This window comes from Gossypium hirsutum, chromosome D08, assembly GCF_007990345.1.
Source record: "Gossypium hirsutum isolate 1008001.06 chromosome D08, Gossypium_hirsutum_v2.1, whole genome shotgun sequence".
In the NCBI taxonomy this organism is placed as follows: domain Eukaryota; kingdom Viridiplantae; phylum Streptophyta; class Magnoliopsida; order Malvales; family Malvaceae; genus Gossypium; species Gossypium hirsutum.
Window position 1 is genome coordinate 49,254,705 of NC_053444.1, and position 22,541 is coordinate 49,277,245.

The following is a 22,541-nucleotide window of genomic DNA, read 5'->3' on the forward strand; positions in this document are numbered from 1 at the left end:
GAAGGCCATGAAAGAAAAGAGATAAAATGGTAGCTAATACCGAAAGGATGATGCTTCCTTTTTGCTTATTTTACATCAGTTCATATTGATGAACATCACTATGATTGGGCTTATACAAGTAAGAAGTTGGACACCATTTTAATAATTATTTTCTTTTCTTTCCTCTTAAAGCTTTCCTTTTAGCATGAAACTAATAGACATATGGCTATTCATCATCATATAGAGGAGACAGAGCTATAACTTCACTCCATTTATCAAAGTTTTGATGTGGTCGGAAGCGTTGGTTGATGATAGCATCTTTTTGTGTTTCCGTACAAGTTTTGTTTTTGAAAATTAACTTAATGGGATGACGGTTGAATCATTTCTTTATTTGGTAATTTTCATTAGGGCAAGTAGTCAAAGTACAATTCAATTATGATAATGGTTTCTTTTTGATTTGTTTTAAATATATAGGAAATTCTCCCGGAGCGGAGCCATACTAGTAATAGTAATAGTAATAGTAATAGTATATTGTGAAAAGGCAAAGAAAAATGGATGGTAATCCTAAAATGCCGTTGAATCATACAATCCTTCCTTAACATCTCTTTTGTGTTTGTGTTGGGGTCCTCCCTCCCTCCCCAAACCAAAACCAAATCTGGTTTAGACGAAGACAATACAATTCAATGGGATCCCATATTTTCACACCCTTCTTCATCCTTACCTTTTTCTTTCAACTTTCTCCCCTTGTTTTAACTCTCCTAGATTTGCGCAACATACCTCCACATGAAAATCCAGTCTCTCAACAGCCTCAGTTTTCAAATCCAAATCCAGCTCGAAACCAACCTTTAAATCCCAAGCCTCTCCCCCATCCAAATCCATCCGAATCTATCGAAATCCAAATCCATCCCAAGTTACTAGTGAATCCCTCTAAAGATCCTCAGGGTACATACCAATTTTCAAGCCGTCAACCAATTCGAAAGCCATCTGAAATCCTAATCTCTCAACAATCTCAGAATTCATCTGATAACCCAAACCCTCAGCAACCTTCAAATACAAACCAAGATACAAACTCTCAACAGCTTCAAAACCCAACCCAACAACCTCAAAATCAAAGCACTCAACCATTTCAACCGAAGCCGCTAACCCCCAGTTCTCCTGATTCAGATGCGCAACAATTCCTCGACACCCACAACGCTGCTCGAATTCACGAGAATGAACCATTATACACCTGGGATCAAAAGTTGGCTGACTTTGCTCGATCATGGGGCAATAAGCGCATCAACGATTGCAGAATAGTCCACTCCAATGCGCCCTATGGCGAGAACATCTTCGTGGCGAACAACGACCACTGGACACCTCGAGAGGCTGTCCAAAGGTGGGTGGGTGAAGAGCAATATTATGATAAGAAAACCTTTGCTTGCCAACCGGGGAAACTCTGCGGCCATTATACACAGATTGTATGGAGGGATTCAATAAGAGTAGGATGTGCCCGAGTTAGGTGTGCTAACGGTGGCCTTTTTGTTATGTGCAACTATGAGCCTCCTGGAAATTACAAGAATGAAAATCCATTTGTTCCACACAATCAGTAGACATTCGAGGAATATAGCCCACGCTATATATGTTTTCAAGCTTCACTAATTAATTTATTCATTTTATATTTTATCCATAGTTTATTGTTTGTTTAATAACGTGCAAATTTTGCTACAATCATTATCCTATTCCTAGGTTTTTCTTTTTAAATTCATATCATTTTAAAAACACAAATCAATATCTTTTTAAAAGATAAGGCATCTTAATTTGAGTCATTTTGCACATTTTCATAATTTTTTATAAAATTTATTTTAACAATTCGATCGTCATATACCATACTTCATTCATGTAAATCATGCATCTCAAGTTTTATATAAATTAAAATTTTCTAAGTATTCATTTTATGTAAAAAAAATTCAACCATTTAATATATATTAATATAAACAATATTTTCGATCGATATAATAGAAATATCATAATGATTTAAAAAATTACATACATGACAATTATATTTATCTTGATAAATTTAACGCTGGACTATTAAAATATTAATCATATAAAAATTATAAAATGATGTAAACTACACCAATATAACTAAATCTCTTTCCTTTTTAATATTCCACTTTATTATTGTTTACAATTATACTTAGTTAAAAAATGAAGATACAAATTTAAACCAATTGAACATTAACTTACTATTATTGTTATTGTAATAATTAGGAGCTTCAAATTTAAACCAACTGAGCTTTAACTTAGTATTATTGGTATTGTAATAACTAAAAATCATAGAGATTCAAGCACGTTTAAGTACATCTTTAAAAGTTGAAAAAGAATTATAAATTGCAGGTATTGTTTAAGAAAACTCAAGCCTATAATATAAATATAAATACATGCCAAGTAATCCAATCATCAAACAAATTGTCTACCTTATTTACATTATGGGGGGAAAATCAAGCTATACACACTAAAATTCACAAACACCACACCACCTTATAAGGTCAAAAAGAGAAGCTTTAGCATGCAACATACCTAAATCAACATTAACGGGTATGGCAAATGGATCACTCTCCATAGACGCCTATGGGGAAGTCCACCAAGGGATGCAAATCATTTCTATAACTGACCATCTTGTTAATTTGAACAATATAACAATACCCAAAAAGGAAAACATAAATGGGGCAAAATTATAATGTCATACAATTGAAAGAAATGGATTATGAAATGTCAATTGCTATGAAAAAAAAATCAAAAAGGTGAAATCAGTCTTAACAACATTCTGTGATCCAAGATCTAATAAATTTCCTAACTGAAGTATACACCAAAATTGTCACTTCAATAGCGCCCTACTTAATCCCCGTTAGTTAGTTACCACTTGAATCTTCAGAATAAACCGTAACAGTCAGAGTTTTCAACATTCTCTTAACCCAGTTGGATAATTTCCTTCAATAACTTTCTAAGCAGCAAAAAGATGACATAAAGAAACTGTGAAATTACAATACCTGCTTCGAAAAGCCACTTCTTTCCTTGTTCATACTATCATCTAAAATCATGTAGAAATTCAGACGTACAGAATCTGCGGAAAAATTTAGGATTGTTAATATGATTGTTCAAAGTGAAACGGAAGAATCTTCTGCATGTGTATGATTTTAAGAGAGAAGGATGAGCTTACAAGGCATTACAGCAGGCCTCTGTTAAACAAAACCAACCTCAATTTAAGATTGCAAATCCAACGTGGATTTACATTTGTTACCATGAAGCTAGAAAGATGTCTTTGCCTTTTTGTAGGGTTGATCGAAGTTTATTTCTTCTACCCTTTTCCTGACAATCCTGCTATCCAAGAAATAAAGCTTTCAGCTATGTAGCACTGGGAGTACAACTTTCACTAACAAAAGCCAGTAGATTTTGGACATTCACTCTCCCTGATGACTCTGTTGTATATAACTTTAAAAGACTGTGAACCATATGGTCGACTTAGCAAACTGATTGGCATTCTCAACGTCTGTTTTCGGTTTCTTCTACCCCTTATTAGAATGCTGAAGGTTTTCTCACCATCACTCTTCCTTTCAGCATCGCCTTCAGTATTTTTGTTCAGGTTGTTGCGTTGGCTCAGTCCGTTCTCAGAATTGTCAATCATGTTTTCATTCAAGCAAACATTTTCCTGTATATTTTCCAAACCAACTCTAGCTTCTTCCTTAACACGAGTTATTGCCAGAGGTGCTGAAAGGTTGACTTCTTTCTTAGCTTCTCCAACAGTGTCAATATCTAGTGGGAGCATAGGAGCTGAACTTGGATTTGCATCACCTTGCACTTCAGGCTCCAGTATCTGATCAGCAATTGGCTCAATAGTCGGTGATGGTACAGAGAATTCCATTGGATGACCAGGCCAAACTGTCCCAGGAATAAACTCTGGCATACTGGGGTTCACATTGCACTGCCATGAGAATTGACTGGGATGAAAAGGAGTGCTAGTTACAGGAAAGGTCATTGTTGGTACAGGTTGGGATTGAGCATAGGGTGGATACATAAAGGGTAGAGACTGCATCATGTTTGGAGTTGGAGGAGGTGAGGGATATGGATGATGAGGAGAGGAGCAGATTGGATTTGGTAAGATGGTAGATGGTGCAGAGTGAAGAGGCATGTTAACTGCCCAAGGTGCAATGGCTGGAACAGGTCTAGGAGGAGGAGGAAGGGAGATGTTCATGGGGAGTGGAGCAGCACGTGAAATCGATGTTGATGGGTTGAAAGGAGCGGCAGATGCAGACAGCTTCTTATTGGCAAGCCCCTGACCGTTACCAGAGTTTAGGACCAAGGGCTTGCCTTTCAATTCTTCTACCCCTTGTAATGTGGAGTTTGAATTACTGTGCAGTTCAAAACTTCTAGATAGATCCTTCTCACAAAGTTCCTTTTTAGGAGAATCAATTGAAACACTTGTAGATAAATCCTTCTCACAGATTTCCGTTTTAGGAGAATCAATTGAATCAGGTACACCATTTACGAATATGCCATCCTGTACAACTTCATGAACCTCATTACCTCCAGCCTCAAGTTCTTGTCCCTCCAGTCTCTCGGACACCATCAAACAAGAGTTATCTTCCATCACAGCAGTTGGCCTAGTTTCTTCCTTTTTTTCATCCACACCAATTTCCCCTTTCGAGATTTCCTCTTTCAAGCTCTCTGTTGAATCCAGTATAGTGTTCTCACTCTTCTTTTCAAATATGTTCTCCATTCCCGTAGTCAACTGATCAGTATCGTCTTTTGTTTCATTCATTTCCTCTCGATGTTTTTCAATGGTGAAGTCTGGGTTATCAGGACAACTAGTTTCAAGCCTGAAATGTAGTTTGGAGATACTACCCGGAGGGGCCAATGCTACTTCCTTGTACGAAGGAGATTTCCCAAGACTGACTGTAGAATTTTTTGGATAGTGATCATTAGGTGTAAAGGCAGAGGCAGAGTCCCCAGGTCTAAACACCTCACCTCCATTTCTAGAGATCTCAGTTGTCCTTTTAGTAGATGAAGAAGTGGACTTAACCCTGTACGTAACGGTTTTAATTATTCTCCTTCCAAATCTTGAACCTTGGGAGGGATTAATAGTGTGCTGATCCACATGACCTCCATGAGATATTGTTCGTTTCTTCAAACGGTAATACCTATTATTTTGATGACTGGCCTTGACTAGAGGGAGTTCCATATCAGGATCAACATTCTTTTTCTGATAACTGAAAACCTTGCCTATACTTGCTCGTCTCTGCTTTAGTCTTCTCCCAAGTGATACAGATGTTCTTACCCTTTGAACGGGTTGCCACCCATCATCCCCTTCAGCATGTGTTTCAGATAGGATGCAATTACCAAGGTCTGGTCTTGCCTCTGTTGTCTCTTCTGTAACAGGAGCCTGAGACCGTGCTGGCAAAGAGCTCATCTCCTGGTTAGCATCCAGTTTATCTTCCGGTTGAGGTACATGTGTCTCCTCATCTGAAGCTTTGTTCACACCCACTTTAGAGGATTCCTCACAACTTGGATAAAGTTTTCCCTTCACCTGTAGAGGAGAATCGGGATTCATAAGAGGTGCATGTTGGATAAAAAGAAAAAGAAAATAATGCATCTGATGGTCCATGCTAGCAGCCATGTTGCTCTTTCCTGATTTACATACTTGCAACCATCCAGGTTTTAACTGAAGTTGGAATGAAAAATTTTCCCCTTCTTTGGAGAAGAATGTGCCATCATATATGTTTTACTGTATCAGGCACAATTATTTTTTTTCCTATTGGACATGGATGACATCCCTTTCTAGAGACAACATTTCTACCAGATTCTATAGATACCATGCTAGCTCCACAGCCCCGCATCTAAAGGTCCTACTTTAACTGTTCTCCATCCACAATAAGCCTTCTCAACATTATATGGACAAGCTTGGAATAGGTTTAATGAAGCACAAAATCTGGTTATGGTAATTTGGCTAGCTCAGTAGTTGAGGAGCTGAAACTACATATTTCTTTCTATAGTTCTTAGCCATTAGTACAATCTGCAAAAAACTTGGTCACCAGCCCCTAGATAATGCGCTAGTATTAACTCATTTCAATCAATGTCATTATTAAAGAGAATCAGATTTGGGTCTGGTTCCTATCATCAACAATAAGTTTGACCAACCACAAATTAAACTCTATCCTACCTTCATAATACAGCTTCTTTTCCTTCCTGCTGCAGCATCTTTCCCTTTGGCATCATGATTTGGATTAATATAGTCAAGCAAATCAGATACACTGCAGAGTAGCATAAACATAAGAAACAGCGTAAATATGTCTGTAAACGTTTCCAGCTTTGCTGGCTTTTTCAATAAATTGCTTAACATTGGTGAGCTAATATATATATATAAGGATGTCTGAATTTTCCCATAGCAGACACACAAATGGAGAATATATATGAACACACAAATGCTGGTAATCCAACCATGTGCTAACCAAAATAATTTTTTATAGGCCAAGCACCTAAAGAATTCTTAGAAAACCAAACTAACTACTACTATATTAATTTGTTAAAACCATTACAACGGCATTTTCAGGAATTGTATAGCTCAGTAAGCTAAGTTAAACTAATACAAAGATAGTAATAATCCACGAGAAATGAATGGGGTATCAAAGAACGAACTCAAAACAAGTACATGGAGGGGACAAATAAGTCATGTAGTTTGGTCCCACCAGCCGCCATGACGGGCAGGTCTTGTTTTGTTTCTTTTGCGTGGGGAACAAGGATCTGAGTAGGGGGAGCCAACATGAAGAGTGATGATAGAGGTACTTCGCCACCAGTGGCATTTGAAAGGGTAAATATAAATGTACACCACAGAAAAAGAGGCTGAAGCAGGCTTTTAAGAGACTCTCCAATTAGAACTCATAAATGAAAAGGTTTTTTTTTTTTAATATTATTTTAAACTTTTTAAAGCATACCCTTCCATAAGGAAGTTGAAGATGGTTCCACAAGTCAAATCTCAAGAATTCTCGAGAAAAACCCTATCAAAGGCATGGATTACTTTTTTCTATTCTGAGCTGGGAAATGCAGGAGCATGTGACATGATAGCTGGACAATTATGTGAATAGCACATAAATTGGCAAAAAGGAAACTTAATACATTCAACAACAATCAACTATTTCCTAATCCCCTTCTTCGGAGAATATGCTAAGATATTTTACCTTAAATGGCCCTTGCTAGCTATGGATGCATCTGGCTTTTTAGTACCATTTCGTGCAGCTTCTTGCTGTTCAAATGCCTTGGACTCAAAATACTCGAGCCATGCAGCAGCATCCTGAAAGATTTCATCAAAAAGTTTAATCGTTGATAATGAATTAAAGAAAACAACCCTAAAAAACTATCATATCTATCATCTGCTGGCAGAAATTATTCACTCAAGTCAAGCATTTGATGCGCTTCTGTCAAAAATTATCAAGCTGCTATTGATGCCAACTTTCACTTTAGCACTGTAAACTAAGAGCTTGAAGCAGCTGTGCTTATCTCTAGGTCACTGGTTGCTCAAAATTTTGAGTGGCATGAATCATATACCGAAGAGATTACATGTTCAATCTATGGACTGCAAAAGATACCTGGGTACGTAAATCATCTGGGCCCAGCTTTGCTCGGAGAATGTGCAAGGTTGTTTGTTCATGTTGGACGCTCAAAGGGTATGCTTCCATCAATGAGAGTGCAATTGCTATAGCATGATAACTTGCTGCTGTCTGAAGACATTAACGGACAAAAGGATTATTCCTTCAAAGATTTTCTCTTTTCTTTGTCACGAAAAAAGTATGAAGAAACAAAGGAAGTCAAAAGTACACAATAGGATAAAATCTTAATAATGTTTCCTGACAGTTGATTTGGGACATGCATAAACATGAAATTAAGATTTCACGCACTAACTACATTTTTCTGGAAAGCCTTTATTTCATCAAAAACATCTAAGACAGCATTGTCTTAGCACCCACAATATGAAGTAAAAAAAAATTCAAAAACCTCGGCAGTGACTTTTTAGTTTATCCATTTAAGAAAGGTTTTATAATGATTCAATTTCTCTGGAACATGAAATAGAACCATAGATGCATATGACAAAAAGATGACTCAAACCTGAATATGATCAGGACCAAGTAACCTTTGGTTACACTTCAAAGCTTTGTGAAGATATCTAAGGGCAACATGCACATTGCCCAGTCCTTCTTCCATCATGGCTACATTTATGTATGTTGCAGCGGTATTTGGATGAGATGGCCCACAAGTAAGATGTAAAAGATACAGAGCACGCTTTACATATCTGATCCAACAATAACTTATAGATGTTATGATCAAGAGGCTAACCGGAAAGATTTCAAATATGACTTGAAATTGCCACTACCATCTTACAAGATATTTCTTCAGGAACTTACAATGTCCAAAAGCAAACAATAATATCAGGTTCAAAAAGTAAGATTTGAAAAGGAAAATACATCTAGCTAAGCAGATTAAATTAGAATTTTTGACACTGAAATCCATTTAAAGGCCCACCAGAATGTGTGAAGATCACTGCTTCAACATCTATAATTAAAACAGTAAAATGTCCATATATAAAATGCAGACAAACGTACTTAAGAGCAAGTTCTGTATGCTGAAGCCTGTAATAGAAGACAGCAAGATCTCCATAACTCTTCATTGTGTCAGGATGATCTAATCCCAGTTCTCTCTCATTGATATCCAAGGCTTTTTGCTGGTATATTGTGGCCTGCAGTTGGGGTAGATTATTGATTTAAATTCAACTTGAAACCCTCAACACACAGAAAACTTTTATAGAATTGTTTAGGGTATTCTAGTATGATATGGATTTCCACACTGCAGGTAGAAATGGTTAACAAGAAGACCTGATTGAAATCTCCAGTGTGATATAAAACCACAGCAAGAAGGCTGTAAGCTCCAGCTGTCATTCGATGATATGGACCACAAACTGCTACTAGCTTAGAAAGAGCCTGCCGGAAACGGAGAAGTTTAACAGATTAGAGACTAGATTTACGAAAATAAAGTTTGATGAAGCACATGATAGGCATATCATCTGGAATGTATACCTTGGTTCCATAAGTTACGGCATCTTCGAGTTTTCCCTTATCTAAGGCTGTTTTAGATGATTCTAAAAGTTGTCTTCCATCAGCAGATGAGCATGCTGCTTGCTGAAGAGAAATAGAACGCAAGCAAATACAAAACCATGATAAAATCAACAAATTCTGAAACAGAGTTGAGGAAGGAGAAAGGACAATGTTCAAGAATTATTTATAACCTTATTTACGGGAACCAGACTGACAATATCTGATGGTTGGAATGGGCTAGGAGAATCCATGTCAAAATCCCTTGGAACCAACTCAATTCCTACCTAAAAGAAGCAAAGGAGAGAAAAGGAAACTGATGCTTATTTTTCATGCTCCATCAACAGCCACATCCTATTTTTGGTAACACGCAACTAGACTATGATTTATAACCTCTCTTGGCATGCAAAGTACCCTACATAGCCATAGAGAATGTTCCCTTATTCTGAATTTTTATCAGAAAAATTTACATTTTAACCAATTTGATAGCAAAATCCATCATTAAAACTCTATTTAGAGAAGGAAGCTGGCCCAGGTATATGCATCCCTCTTTCCATAAAAAAGCACTAATGAAACTATCCATTGTAATTTCAAAAAAAAGTGGCAAAGGGAAAAAATAGCTTCTTATAACTACTTCATCTCCAAAACCCTTCAAATTTGAACAGAAAGTGATAGCCTTTTATACCTTCTGGCATAATCCGCGTAGAATTGCAAATTTCCTAATGTCCTTGAAGTCTAAGTTGCTAATATCCCATTCATATCGCTTCATCAAGAAGACCTGCAACCACTTCCACACCAGGGAATGGATTTTGCAAGACTTGTGTAGTTCTCCATTCTTAGGAACTCCAAACATCAGGTTCAGTGCAGAAGCTATTGACACAGCCAGTTTATCAATTTTAACAACAGTGGCAATCACTGCCTGCAGAATATGCTTGAATGCCCGAACAATCATTTCATGAATACAAAGTGACTGCACATGTGATAGCTTTTCTGAAAGCTTGACCTGAGCAGGAAAGAAATACCAATCAATAACTTATCGTGGGAAATAATAAAGTCATTGTTCCATTTTTCTATACCTCATAGGCTCACACACCAATTTTGGGACAGGGGGTTAGGTAGCAAAAAATGGACTGTACACAGAATCTTAACAAGCTATGATGCAATGTCGGTGGATATGTGTTATGCTAAAAAATCTAATAAAAGTTGTGCACTCATAAAAATAGAAAGAAATTGGCAGGGCTTGACAGCTTCGGCAACAAAGAGGAAAAGTATTAAAGAATTCCTTTTCAAGCTGGATAAAGATGTTGTACAGGGCAAGCATTTATAAATCAGAAAATATATCAGAGTATGGCACTTACAACATGTCCAAGGGAACGCATCTGAAGACCTCTAGTATGCATAAAATCAGTCAGAGTTCGTCCATCAACCGGTGAGAGTTCCAAAGAACCAAAATCTGCAACCTGTTATTGCATAATAAGTACTAGAGCCAGAACTACTACAAACCTAACTACAGACAAAATCAGGAAAGTGACGAAATAACTCTCAGGATTACCAATTTTGGAAGAGCAACTTCAGTGTAATATTTCTGCGACAATTCAATTAATTCCTGTAAAGTCTTTCAAACAAAATGAACATGTTAGACATATGCTTCCAGTATACAAAATTCTATGCTACAGTAATCAAGAATATCTACCTTGTGATGAAGTCCAGTCTTCGACTCTTCTAGTCGAGCAAAGGCCTCTTCGGATAACTTCCTCTTCAGCACAAGTTCATCATCTTTTGAACTGGTTTCAAGCTGAGATTCTATAGAAGCTGCTGTAACATTTTCAACAGCATCCGGATGAGAGTTTGAGCTTCCTGACCCCATATTCCCATCTGATTTTTTCTTGTTCTTGAGGGACCTAAGAGGTGTCCCAAGTCCTCCAAGCTTCATCTCATTCTTAGACTTCTCCCTAGATGGTTTTTTATCTTTTTGTGTACTATTTTGGTCCTGCAAGTGTTGTATCCAGCAGGCTCCTAGTTCCCATCTCACAAAAGGTTTCCGTTCGAGTTCCTCCTCCTCAAGCTTAGCAAGACTTTCTTCCAGCAATCTCTCTATCAAAACTTGGGAAGAACTAAGTCCTTCATGTTCCAAAACTTGTGAAGGCGAAGCTGCCTTATTAAGTTCTGAAGGTATCGTTTTATGAAGAAGTAATCTCAAACTGAGAGAAAAACGGAAGGGAACTCTTTAAGAATTCTGCTTTTGAAGCTGAAGGAGCAAAAAAACAGCCACAAACTAAAGAGCAATAACCGCGTCGTAGTAAATGAATTATTATGTTGAAATATGGGAAACCCATATTTTTTTGGGATATATTTTAAAGTTATTTAAGTAGATAAATTTTTTTTAGGTACTCTTTTTTCTATTTAAATTCAGTTGTTTAGTTAATAAAATATAGAACAGTTTTATTAAATACTCTCTTGAAAACTTTTATGGCATCTGAGGTAGATTATCTCTAATAGCATCATGGTTAAAACCGCATTCATTGGAGATAAGATATCCAGCAATCAAACTGAGGAAGAAAATTTTACCGTTGAAACAACTAATGAAAATTATGAGGGCCAAAGTTCTCTAGAAGGGTCTCCATTCACTAAGGAACAACTAGAGTATCTACACAAGCTTTTTCAAACACCACAATTTCAGATGAATTCTTATCTTCCTAATTCATCCAATAATCCTTCTTCCTCCTTTGCTCAATTAGGTATTGATTTTTCTGTTTTTTCAAAGCCAAACCTTGTAAAACAAACACGTGGATCGTTGATTCTGAAGCTAGTGATCACATGACTAGTAGTCATTTTCTTTTTTCAACTTACACACCTTGTGTAGGAAACAAAAAAATCAAAGTAGCAGATGGGTCGTTCTCGGCAATAGCCGAGAAAGGCACTGTTAAAATTTCGCATTACTTGGTTTTACATGATGTTTTACATGTGCCAAAATCTAGCTTGTAATCTCATATCAGTCAGTAAATTATCCCAGTCCTCGAATTGTTATGTTATATTTGACTCTTTTATGTGTAAAATTTAGGACATAGTCTCGGGTAGGATGATTGGCAATACTAAAGAATTTTGTGGAATTTACTTTCTTGACGACGACCATCTAAGTCAACCAACAACTACTTTATGTTTAAATTCTGCTTCTAGTTTTGATAGAGTTATGATTTGACATTATAAGCTTGGACATCCTAATTTTTACTATTTAAGATATTTGTTACCTAAGCTATTTAAAAATAAAAGTCCTTCTTATCACTGTGAATTTTGTGAATTGGCTAAACATAATCGGTCATTCTTCCCACCTCAAAAATATAAAGCTTCCAAACCTTTTTCGTTAATTCATAATGATGTTTAGGGACATTCAAGAGTCAACTTTTTCAGGAAAACGTTGGTTTGTCACATTTATTGATGATTATACTCGCATTTGTTAGGTGTTTTTATTAAAAGATAAGTTTGAAGTTAAAAATGTGTTTCAGTCTTTTTATGCTATGGTGAAAACATAATTTGGTGTGAGAATAGAAGTACTTCGGAGTGACAATGGTGGGGAAGTTTTTAGTGACCAATTAGGTGTTTTCTTAACCAAACATGGTATAGTCCACCAAAGCTCTTGTACAAATACACCACAACAAAATGGAGTTGCAGAAAGAAAAAACTGACATCTTTTGGAAGTAATTAGAGCATTGATGTTCCCTAGTCAGGTACTACATTATCTTTGGGGTGAAGCCTTGTTAATAGCTACATATCTTAATAATAGAATGCCTAGTAAAACTTTAAACTATAGAACTCCTTTCAGTCTCTTTAAAAATAACTTTCCTAACTCTAAATTGATCACAGATTTATCCCTCCGAGTTTTTAGGTGTAGTGTTTTTGTTCATCTTCACAACCAAGGTAAACTAGATCTTAGAACAAAAAAATGCGTCTTTGTTGGCTATGCTTCTAATAAAAAGGATCATGAGAATAAAGAACAAACAAAGGAGTTAATTTTTTACTCAAAAAGAAATCGAAATCAAGAAAGTGAAATCCACCAAATTCATCTCCAAGAATCCGACCTGCAAGATCTTGTCAAAGGTCCAAGTAAAGCTCATAATCCAACCAATGAATTTTCTGATTTAGACATTCCAATTCCTAAAAGAAAAGGTGTTAGAAATGTTGTCAAATATCTCATGTCTAACTTTGTGTCCTATAAAGCCTTGTCTTCAACATTCTCAACATTTGTTTCCTGTCTTGATTTAGAGAAGATATGCGCTCTTGAAAAAATAGGTACACGGGAAACAGTGGAATTACTTGTAGGGAAGAAAACTGTGGGCTGTAAATAGGTGTTCACAACCAAATTCGAACCAGATGGATCTTTAGATAGATACAAAGCTCGACTGGTGGCTAAAAGGTACACTCAAACATACGGGATAGATTATCTTGAAACATTTGCTCTAGTAGCCAAATTAAATTATGTTAGAGTTCTTTTATCAATTGTTGTTAATATTGATTGGTCCTTACAGCAACTAGATGTGAAGAATGCTTTCCTAAATGGGAAACTTGAAGAAGAAGTTTACATGGATCCTCCTCCAAGTTTTGAAGAAAAATTTGGAACTCGAGTATGTAAGCTCAGGAAATCTTTGTATGGTCTAAAGCAGTCTCCTCGAGCTTGGTTTGAACTGTTCACTCAAGTTGTTAAAAAACAAGGATACTCACAAGGGCAAGCTGATCACACAATGTTCTATCGACACTCACAAAGAGGTAGAATAGCAGTTATTAAAGTTTATGTCGATGATATCATTCTTACAGGAGATGATGTGGATGAAATAAGGCGTTTCAAGGAGCATCTAGCATTGGAGTTTGAGATCAAAGACTTGGGTCTTTTGAAATACTTTCTTAGAATGGAAGTTGCTCAATCAAAGAAGGGTCTTGTGGTCTCTCAGAAAAAATATGTGATTGATCTTTTAAAAGAGGCTAAGATGAGTGGTTGCCACCCAGCTGACACACCGATTGATCCAAATGTAAAATTCGAAAATAACGAAGGTCGATTAGTTGATAAAGGGCAGTACCAAAGATTAGTTGGTAAGTTATTTTACTTATCACATACAAGGTCAGACATAGCTTTTGCAGTGAGCTTAGTGAGTCAATTTATGCACTCTCCAATGGAGAAACATGAAGAAGCAGTGTTTTGGATTCTGAGATACTTGAAGAGTTCACCTGGAAAGGACTTATTCTTCAAGAAATACGAACAAAGAGGAATTGAAGCTTATACAGATGCAGACTGAGCAGACTCAATAACAGATAGAAGATCTATATCAGGATATTGTACATTTGTTTGGGGAAACCTTGTGACTTGGCAAAGCAAAAAAAAATGTTGTAGCAAGAAGTAATGCAGAGGCTGAGTTTAGATCAATGGCTCAAGAAATTTGTAAAATGATGTGATTAAAAAGAATTATGAAAGAGCTGAGGAAACCAATAACTTCAGCAATGAAGTTGTACTGTGATAGCAAAGCTGCCATTAGTATTGCTCACAACCTAGTCCAGCATGACAGAACTAAACATGTTGAGATTGATAGACACTTTATCAATGAGAAGATTGAAGAAGGTCAAGTGTGCATGTCGTTTGTTCCTACAAAACAACGGATTGCTAACATACTCACCAAAGGGCTCTTTAAGACAAGCTTTGATTTTCTTGTACGCAAGTTGGGCATGATTGATATATATGCAACAACTTGAAGGAGAGTTGAAATATGTGAAACTCTTATATTTTGGGATATATTTTAAAGTTATTTAGGTAAATAAATCTTATTTAGGTAGATAAATCTTAGAATAAATCATTTGAGATATTCTAAGAATATTTTATTCTATCTTTTAGTAGTTTATTAGAATAAGGGAATTATTTTTCTTATCTTTTAGTAGTTTATTAGAATAAGGGAATTGTTTTCCCAATTAGGTTATACGTTTTTCTCTATTTAAATTTAGTTGTTTAGTTAATAAAATATAGAACAGTTTTATTAAATGCTCTCTTGAAAACTTTCATATTATACCTTTCCATTTCAAAATTAACTCTCTATCTTTCTTATTCGAAAAATAAAAAAAGGAAAATTGCATTAAAGGACATAAAAATGTTAAAATTCCATTAAAACCAACAACTATATGCAAGCCATGTCATCTAGATGCAAATCAAGAGAACATCAATCCAAAGATCCGCAAAATTGAGTTTCGAGTTTTCCTTCCAGGATAGATAAACACAGACCAATAGGAAAGATTTAGCTTGAAATTTAATAAGATATGTAGCCACTCCATCTAAATGCAAGTTAAGCGAACGCCAATCCAATTATTTTCATCTGTGAGGTTTAAGTTTTCCCACCGAGATAGATGAATATTGAACTTTAAAAAAATTTTAGCTGAAACATAAAATATTATGTTATTTTCAAATCCCCCTTTAAATACACTCAAGAAGAGTATCATTTATCAAACTCTTTAAAATTTATCAAATCAACAGTTTGTTCCCTCTACTATAAAATATAAAATATAATACAGCTCAAGCAAATATATATTTGACACAGAAGAAATTGGTACCTGTTAATATTGAGGGCATTGGCCCCGCCTTCTGGCTGTTCAAGTTCAATGCTTTGATATGGTGGACTGCTTTTCTCATTCTCTCTCCCCTCAACCTTCACAAAGGCAATATAGCCACAGTATCTCACATTTAAAACACCAAGAGTGGAAGTATCCTGCAGTCAAAATATAAAAATTGCCTCAATCTTACCAACTCCGAAAGTAGAATCTAGACCATAAAGAGATCCATTCATCATTAAAATTTTCCAGAAAATATCTTACATGCGCAACCGTATTTTCATCAGCTGTGATCCCTTTCAATAAGTTTCTTTCACGCAAATTTGTTTGATCTACTCCAGTTGCTTGAATTCCATCAATCTTAGTGTCCACCTTACAGCTTGCATTGGGGGCATCTTTCATTACCATAATATTCAAGCCCCCTATTCTCTCAGAATACAGAGTTTCACAATTCTTTATTGAACGGGTCGGATTCATCTTTCCCATTACATGCTTCACAGTCCTAATGGCTCTGAAAATTGCCGTGTCGGCAAATAGGCTGTGAAGAAGAAATGCTTTCCTGTCCCGTATTTGTCGCTCCTCTGCTGTCTTGCTGGGCATAGATGCAAGAACTGAAAACTCATAGGCCCAAGGTATCGAATCGTTTTTTCCGTCTCTTCCTAAGCCACCTCCATTACCCCCCCACGTTTCATCCTCCATGGGAAGAGGTGGGAAATTTGATGGTGATTGCGCTACAGTTGGAGGTACAAGCCAGGTATTCGCTCTGAAGCCATAAGGAAGATTCCCAAACTGACCAAAAAAAAAAAGAAAAGTGAAGTTGTGAAACAATACAAAAGCTAGGCTATCTTCATGAACAACTTCTTGATTCTTGAGCATTTTCAGTCAAAGCAACTAAATAAAGGGACAAGCACTGATAAATGGTCATATACCTTATTACGTTCCGTAAACGCTTTCATGAGATCGTTGTAGGCCTGTAATATTCTTATCAGGGTATTAACATGAGGAAATATTATCAAAAGAGGCAACATGAAAAAGGTACGAGTTAATATATGCTTTAAAGTTTAAATGAACATAAAATATGAATAAAAAAAGTGAGAGTTTCTGGATTTTATGGAATGGAAATCAGGAAGTAAATTTAACTGAATGGTATACATCATTCAAAGAGAAGCCATTACTTGACACAAATGAAGTTAAAACAAGTCATAAATATATTCCTGCCAAAACAGAAGGCCGAAAAACATTACAAAAAGAAAGGCAGCAGCTACTCAATATAATTAAAATTTCAAATAACTTAAATTCAAAATAATTCAAACCCATAAAATAATTAAAAAAAATTTCAAATCCATTCAACTCAATTTAATCCGATTTAAAATTACTAAATCCGTCCTATTCGCAAGTTTAACTGAAATCCATGTCGAGTAATTACAACAATGTAATATTTTAGTCAGAAAAACAATGCCAACAAATCATCTAGTTACCTCGAAAATCACATACTTAAGGTTTTCCTTTTCGCAGACTATTGAAATATCTCTCATCAATTTAAACCATAAAAGTCAAGCCAATGCAATAGCTTAGATCGACAAGATCCACACGACAGAAATTAAAACATAAAGCTTTGAGTACCGAGCACAACTCCAAATCCAAATATTACTGCTTTCGAATTTCAAAAATCAATTATCGCATACCAACAGTTGCACTAAAAGCTTAAAAACACCATAAATATCGCAAAAGTTTCTTTTAACCAAGCATATTATATCTCCAAGTCAAATACTTCTCATCAATATGATAAATGTCAAGTCAATACAAGTTTCACCCCTCACAATTTCAAACATAAAATTTTGATACCCAACTTAACTCCAAATCGAAATACTATAGCTTTCAAATTTAAAAGATCAATTATTACATAACAGTTGCACTTGAAGCCTATATACATCATAAATATCCCAAAATTTTCTTTTAACCAAATATATTATCATCTCCAAAGTCAAAGTCAAAATCTATGTACCATAAGGAAATCCAGTTAATGAGATCTCAACCAATAACTCCCCCTGCTAGAAATCATATTACATGTACAAGATGACGAAAACCAACCAAATGTAGGACTTGAGATCACACTTACCACCAAATGTGCATAACTATCATTAATAATTGATCTTGCCATCAAATTTATTTTAAGCAAAATAGATTTCTGTAACTCAAAATACCCAATAAAAAATGAACTTCCATATAAAATGTTTCGATAATCGTAACTTCAGCTTTTATACGAAGAAAGCAAAACATATGGCATGTACCAGAATAAGTGATATTCTCCATTAGTTAAACATACTCCACATGAACTGATTTATACCTCAATCAAAAACTGTAATCGCAAATAATCAACATGACTATTGAGTATGGAGATGTTCGTTGCACTCCAAAATAGATACTTAAATAATCACGGTTAGATACTTTTTCACCGAAACCAAACCACTTCAAATTAAGCAAATATCCTCTTATGCACCATTACACCGACTAACCATACATTGGTGCAATATTAAAACAAAATCCGCCAAGGCAATTACAAACATTACTACCAAATACCAATAATTAAACATCTCAAATTTTCAAAATCTTATTTCACCTCAACGCCATTTCCCTTACTTTAGTCCAAAAGAAGCAAATTTTATACCGGTTACCGAAGACTCAATAAACATCCACCACAGGTCTAAAATCTACATAGATCGGAAATCTAACCCACGTCTATAAGATCTCGAAGGATCGGAATCATTCTCCAGATTGTTCATTCAGTTTAAAACAAATGTATATTATGGAAACTCCCATCACATAACTCAACAGACTCTTATTAGCTGATAAACAAACTGCGCAACCAAATATTATCATGTTCAACGAGGGAAAAACATTAAAAAGAAGGCATGAAAGACTAATATCTCCAAAACTGGTAAACTCATTAAGAAGGGAATCAAAAGCTTATCACGTTTCAAAGCGTTTTAGATAAGCTGACATAAGTAATATCTTAAAAGGAGGGAAAATGAAAAACTGACCTTATCAAAAGCTTTACTAAGTTGGCGTAACAAATCAACAAGATTGTGACAGAGAATCCGCTGCTTCGCAACGCTATAAAAACCTTTCCGGCATGATTCCACGTGAACCAGCTTTCCATTGCAAAGCTTAATCTGGTCATTATCAAACAAATATATTACAGATACAGGAGAGACCGGAAGACACTTTATTGCCAAGAAGGAGAGGTTCAAGGACGAAGATCTCACGTCAAGGGAGAAGAGATGATCATCGGCTGAGATCTCCTCAACTTGCCGCGTATTTGCCCTCCTTATAACTGAAAAGGAAAAGGAATAGTCGCTAAGCTAAGTTCAAACCGTACGCGAGGGAAGCAAGAAAAAAATGCAAACAAATAAAGACGGAAACAATTATAGAGAGAAACAGTACATTGAAGAGGAGGAGCGAGATGAGAGAGGGAAAAGAAATCGTAGAAAGTGCCGAGGTTAGGGCAAGAATGGCTCATCTCTCCTTCTGCATCTACCGGCACGTCCTTCGTAGAAGATTTCGAAGCCGATTCCTTGTTCGCACCGGAGACGGTTTTCTTAGCTGCTGCACAGCCTTTCTCCTGCGCAACCGACGCATTCTTACTGGCGTCCGGCTTCAGCTGATCTTTGGCGGTGATAGATGAGCCGAAGCTCGTGGTGCAAGCCACAATATCCAGTACCCGTCTGACGTGCGCCGCCGCGCTCTCTTCATCGTAATCATCTGGGTTTTTTTTCAAATTTTAAAACACAGAGAACGTAGCAGTTAGGGGTTTTATTTTTTTGGAGGGAAATGCCGCGAGAAGCAAAAGTGTCTTTTCAACGTATATTTTTCGTCCACGTCGTAACTAATCGACGTTTATAAAAATACATTTACATTTTTGCCCTCCTTTAGCTTACCCTCCGTTAAGGTTAATACGCACGGTCTGAGCGCCAAAACGTCCACGGTGTCTTTTAACCGCAACCCTCTTACCTGTAACCGTTAAAACAGAAAAATGCTGAAGTTTGTTTCATTTTAACCGCGGTTATTACTTATTTTCGAGTTTATAATAATAACGATAATAATAAATGAAATTTTTAGTATATTAATTAATTTCATTATTATGAATATTTATCAAAACATAATTTAAATAAATTTTGTATATAGTGCAAAATGAGATGCACCTTTCTTTTCTTCTTCTTCTAAAGAAGACGTAAACAAAATTACAGTCCATTATTTCCGAGACGGAAAATGATGGCCATGATATTTCCAAGAGCTATTTTATCAACTTGAACATGATCTGTGTGTCGTTTCTGCTGTCATATTCTTTTGAAGCTGACATGATTTTTCTGATATTTGGTCGAAAATTTATTAATCTAAAAATAAATTATATAAAAGGGCCTAATGATTTTTCTAACTATAAAATAAAAAATTTGTAAATTAGTTTACCAAAAATTATTTGTACTAGAAATGCATGTACCCTCACGACCTTACCTCATGGGATAAGGAAAAGTTTGTGATGTTGCAGGCTTCTGTATTCACCGATAAAAGACGACGTACATCTAGTATCCTGTCTGTCGATATCCCCTGCCCATTTTTATTTACAAATTATTAAATTTACACCATTTGTTAAAAGAAAAATAAATAATAATGATAATTCTAAAAAAATTGTAGCGTATTGTTATATCCTGCACATATTTATATATTCAACATATTAGCAACCAACTTCATTTCAAGGTCGAAAAGATAAATATTATCTATTCTTAGAATATATTATGTCGCAATTAAATTTAAAATTAAAACGAATTGTATTTTTTTAAATAGAAGTTAAATTCTTCCAAATTCCAAACTTCATTTAAAGAAGCTCAACTCCAAATAAAAAATAAAAGCTCAACTGCTTTCCATTAAGGGGCCCAAAGAATTATTAATAAAATGGTTGCTGACGAAAAGACGATTGTGTAACGAAATCCAGCTCCAAAAGCATGAAAAACGAAAAGACGCCTCTTAAAATTTAAAAGAAAACGCGCACACATACCACACGCACATGGTGCCACGATGATAAACAAAATCGCTAAGGGAGGCTCAAGAACATGAAAATGAAAATATTAAAAACGCAGGGACCAACCTTGAGAACAACATGAGTTTCATCGGGGAGGTGTACGGTGATGTCCATCACCACCGGCAGAACTGCAAACAAAATGAAAAAAGGCCGGCGCCGGCAGGGCGGGGCGGGGCGCCGCGGTTAAATTTGAGTAATTTATCAAATACGATTGAGAAATACTAATAGAGTAATACCCTTCTCTTCTTTCTTCTTCTTCTCTCCTTTGGCCTTCCCTCGGCTGTTCCTTGGAGCCATTTTCAACCTTGGGGTAGATGGGGATGGGAACTGGGAATTTCTAACTTTAAGCTCTTTTAAATAAGATATTTATAGCTGCACGCCTGTACCAAGAAAATGAATCATGTTACGTATCGTCATCTTCATAAACAAAAAATTAATCAAACGATAAAACATATTTGTAAAAGGCAGGTTTTGGAGTATATCCCAATTCTTATTTTAATTCCAATATAACATATAAATGGCAGAAACCAATCGAAACTAGCTTTCTATGCAGAAATTTTTTCCCGACTTATATGAGCTTTGGAACTAATTAAGATTTCAATGGTTACCAAGCAGCAGCAGCAACAAAAAACAGATGATTTTTCCGAGACTTGAAGGTTGAAGAACAGAGATAGAAGAGTTTTTTTGTTAATAAAAAGCTGGAAAAAAGGAAGGTATTTCAGCTATGGGATAACGAAGAGGGCATAACCATTGAAGCTCTCATCCGCGGTGGGGGCAATAGAAAGAGATGATATAAGAGAGGGTTTTGAGGTATGATAAGGAAGGAAGGGCTTAGATTTAACAGTCAGATGAGTATATCCCATTTTATGGCAGTTTCTGGGCTTATACACTGATAATCACTTTCTGGGAATTTTTTAAAAAATTAATTATTATTAGTAGCAGTATATTTTAAAACAGTCTTTTAATGAAATAATATAAAATAATAAAATAAATACTGAAATAAGATAAACACCCTATTATTTATCAAAATAGGCAAAATGAACGGTATATCATCTGTGCCGCTAATTGCTCCGGCAGCCCCCATCTCCCATACCATCAATAATTGCTTGAATCATTAAAATTTTAAAAAATATTTAATTTTTTTTTGGGTGCCGCTGAGCAATCGGTGGCACCAGTATTTCAGACTTAGAAATACATTAAAAAATACCTAGAAAATATAATTTAAAATGGAGTATTTTTTTATCTGAAATATTAGTACCGTCGATTGTTCAGATGGCATCCAAAAAAATTATATATTTTTTTAAAATTTAATTATTCAAGCAATCATTGATGATAGGGAAGATGTGTGTCGCCAATTGTTTAGGCGACACCGATGATATGTTGTTCATTTTGCATAATTTGGTAAATAATAGGGTGTTTATCCTATTTTAGTATTTATTTTATTATTTTATATTATTTAGGTAAAAATCCTTTAAAATATAAAAAAGTAAATTTGCATGTGGTCATTTACGTATTAAGTATTTATATATGATGAGACTAGTTAAAAATATAATAAATATATTTATTTTTAATCAATTTTAAAATCTATACTATTCCTTTTGTTGTGATTATGTTCGTGTTTTTATTTTTTTATATTTTTATAATTAATAAAAATTTATACATGATGAGATTTGAACCAAAACATCATTTCTATCATTTTTTTTATTTGTCATTTGAACTGAATCAATTTTTAGTTTTTATTTAAAATTTTAATAAGTTATGTCTATGTTTTAAATTTTTATATATTTATG

The 22,541-nt window shown here is 35.4% G+C and overlaps 2 protein-coding genes across 3 annotated transcripts; one reads left to right on the forward strand and one right to left on the reverse strand.

The window, feature by feature from the left end:
- Positions 1-662: 662 nt before the first annotated feature.
- Positions 663-1,639, forward strand: LOC107900949 (protein PRY1). Its single transcript, XM_016826753.2, has one exon. The coding sequence runs from the start codon at positions 663-665 to the stop codon at positions 1,566-1,568; it is 906 nt and encodes a 301-aa protein (XP_016682242.2). The 3' UTR covers positions 1,569-1,639.
- Positions 1,386-21,919, reverse strand: LOC107900948 (protein TSS). 2 transcript variants are annotated; one of them, XM_041098246.1, is made up of 26 exons: positions 21,360-21,919; positions 20,988-21,131; positions 20,818-20,879; positions 20,187-20,279; positions 19,613-19,685; positions 19,119-19,436; positions 18,941-19,008; positions 18,716-18,847; positions 16,604-16,645; positions 15,939-16,463; positions 15,678-15,832; positions 10,789-11,296; positions 10,648-10,710; positions 10,454-10,555; positions 9,781-10,098; positions 9,290-9,382; positions 9,081-9,182; positions 8,880-8,984; positions 8,610-8,743; positions 8,116-8,299; positions 7,599-7,730; positions 7,191-7,303; positions 6,176-6,266; positions 3,179-5,542; positions 3,009-3,082; positions 1,386-1,521 (listed from the first exon to the last, which is right to left on the reverse strand). In XM_041098246.1, exons 2-24 carry the CDS (start codon positions 21,046-21,048, stop codon positions 3,392-3,394), a joined length of 5,625 nt encoding a protein of 1,874 aa, XP_040954180.1. In that variant the 5' UTR covers positions 21,049-21,131; positions 21,360-21,919; the 3' UTR covers positions 1,386-1,521; positions 3,009-3,082; positions 3,179-3,391. The 2 variants fall into 2 exon arrangements, with proteins under 2 accessions (XP_040954180.1, XP_016682241.2); XM_016826752.2 differs by lacking the exon at positions 1,386-1,521 and having other exon boundaries at positions 2,684-3,082.
- Between the last annotated feature and the right edge of the window lie 622 nt (positions 21,920-22,541).

Bases quoted from the DNA above. Each gene is read 5' to 3' on its own strand.
- LOC107900948 (XM_041098246.1), bottom strand. From the start codon at position 21,048: ATGGCTCCAAGGAACAGCCGAGGGAAGGCCAAAGGAGAGAAGAAGAAG. The intron at 19,437-19,612 runs GTAAGCTAAAGG...AAAAAAACCCAG, and splicing joins CGTATTAACCTTAACGGAGG to ATGATTACGATGAAGAGAGC. The intron at 9,183-9,289 runs GTTATAAATAAT...ATTTCTCTTCAG, and splicing joins GTCTGGTTCCCGTAAATAAG to CAAGCAGCATGCTCATCTGC.
- LOC107900949 (XM_016826753.2), top strand. From the start codon at position 663: ATGGGATCCCATATTTTCACACCCTTCTTCATCCTTACCTTTTTCTTT.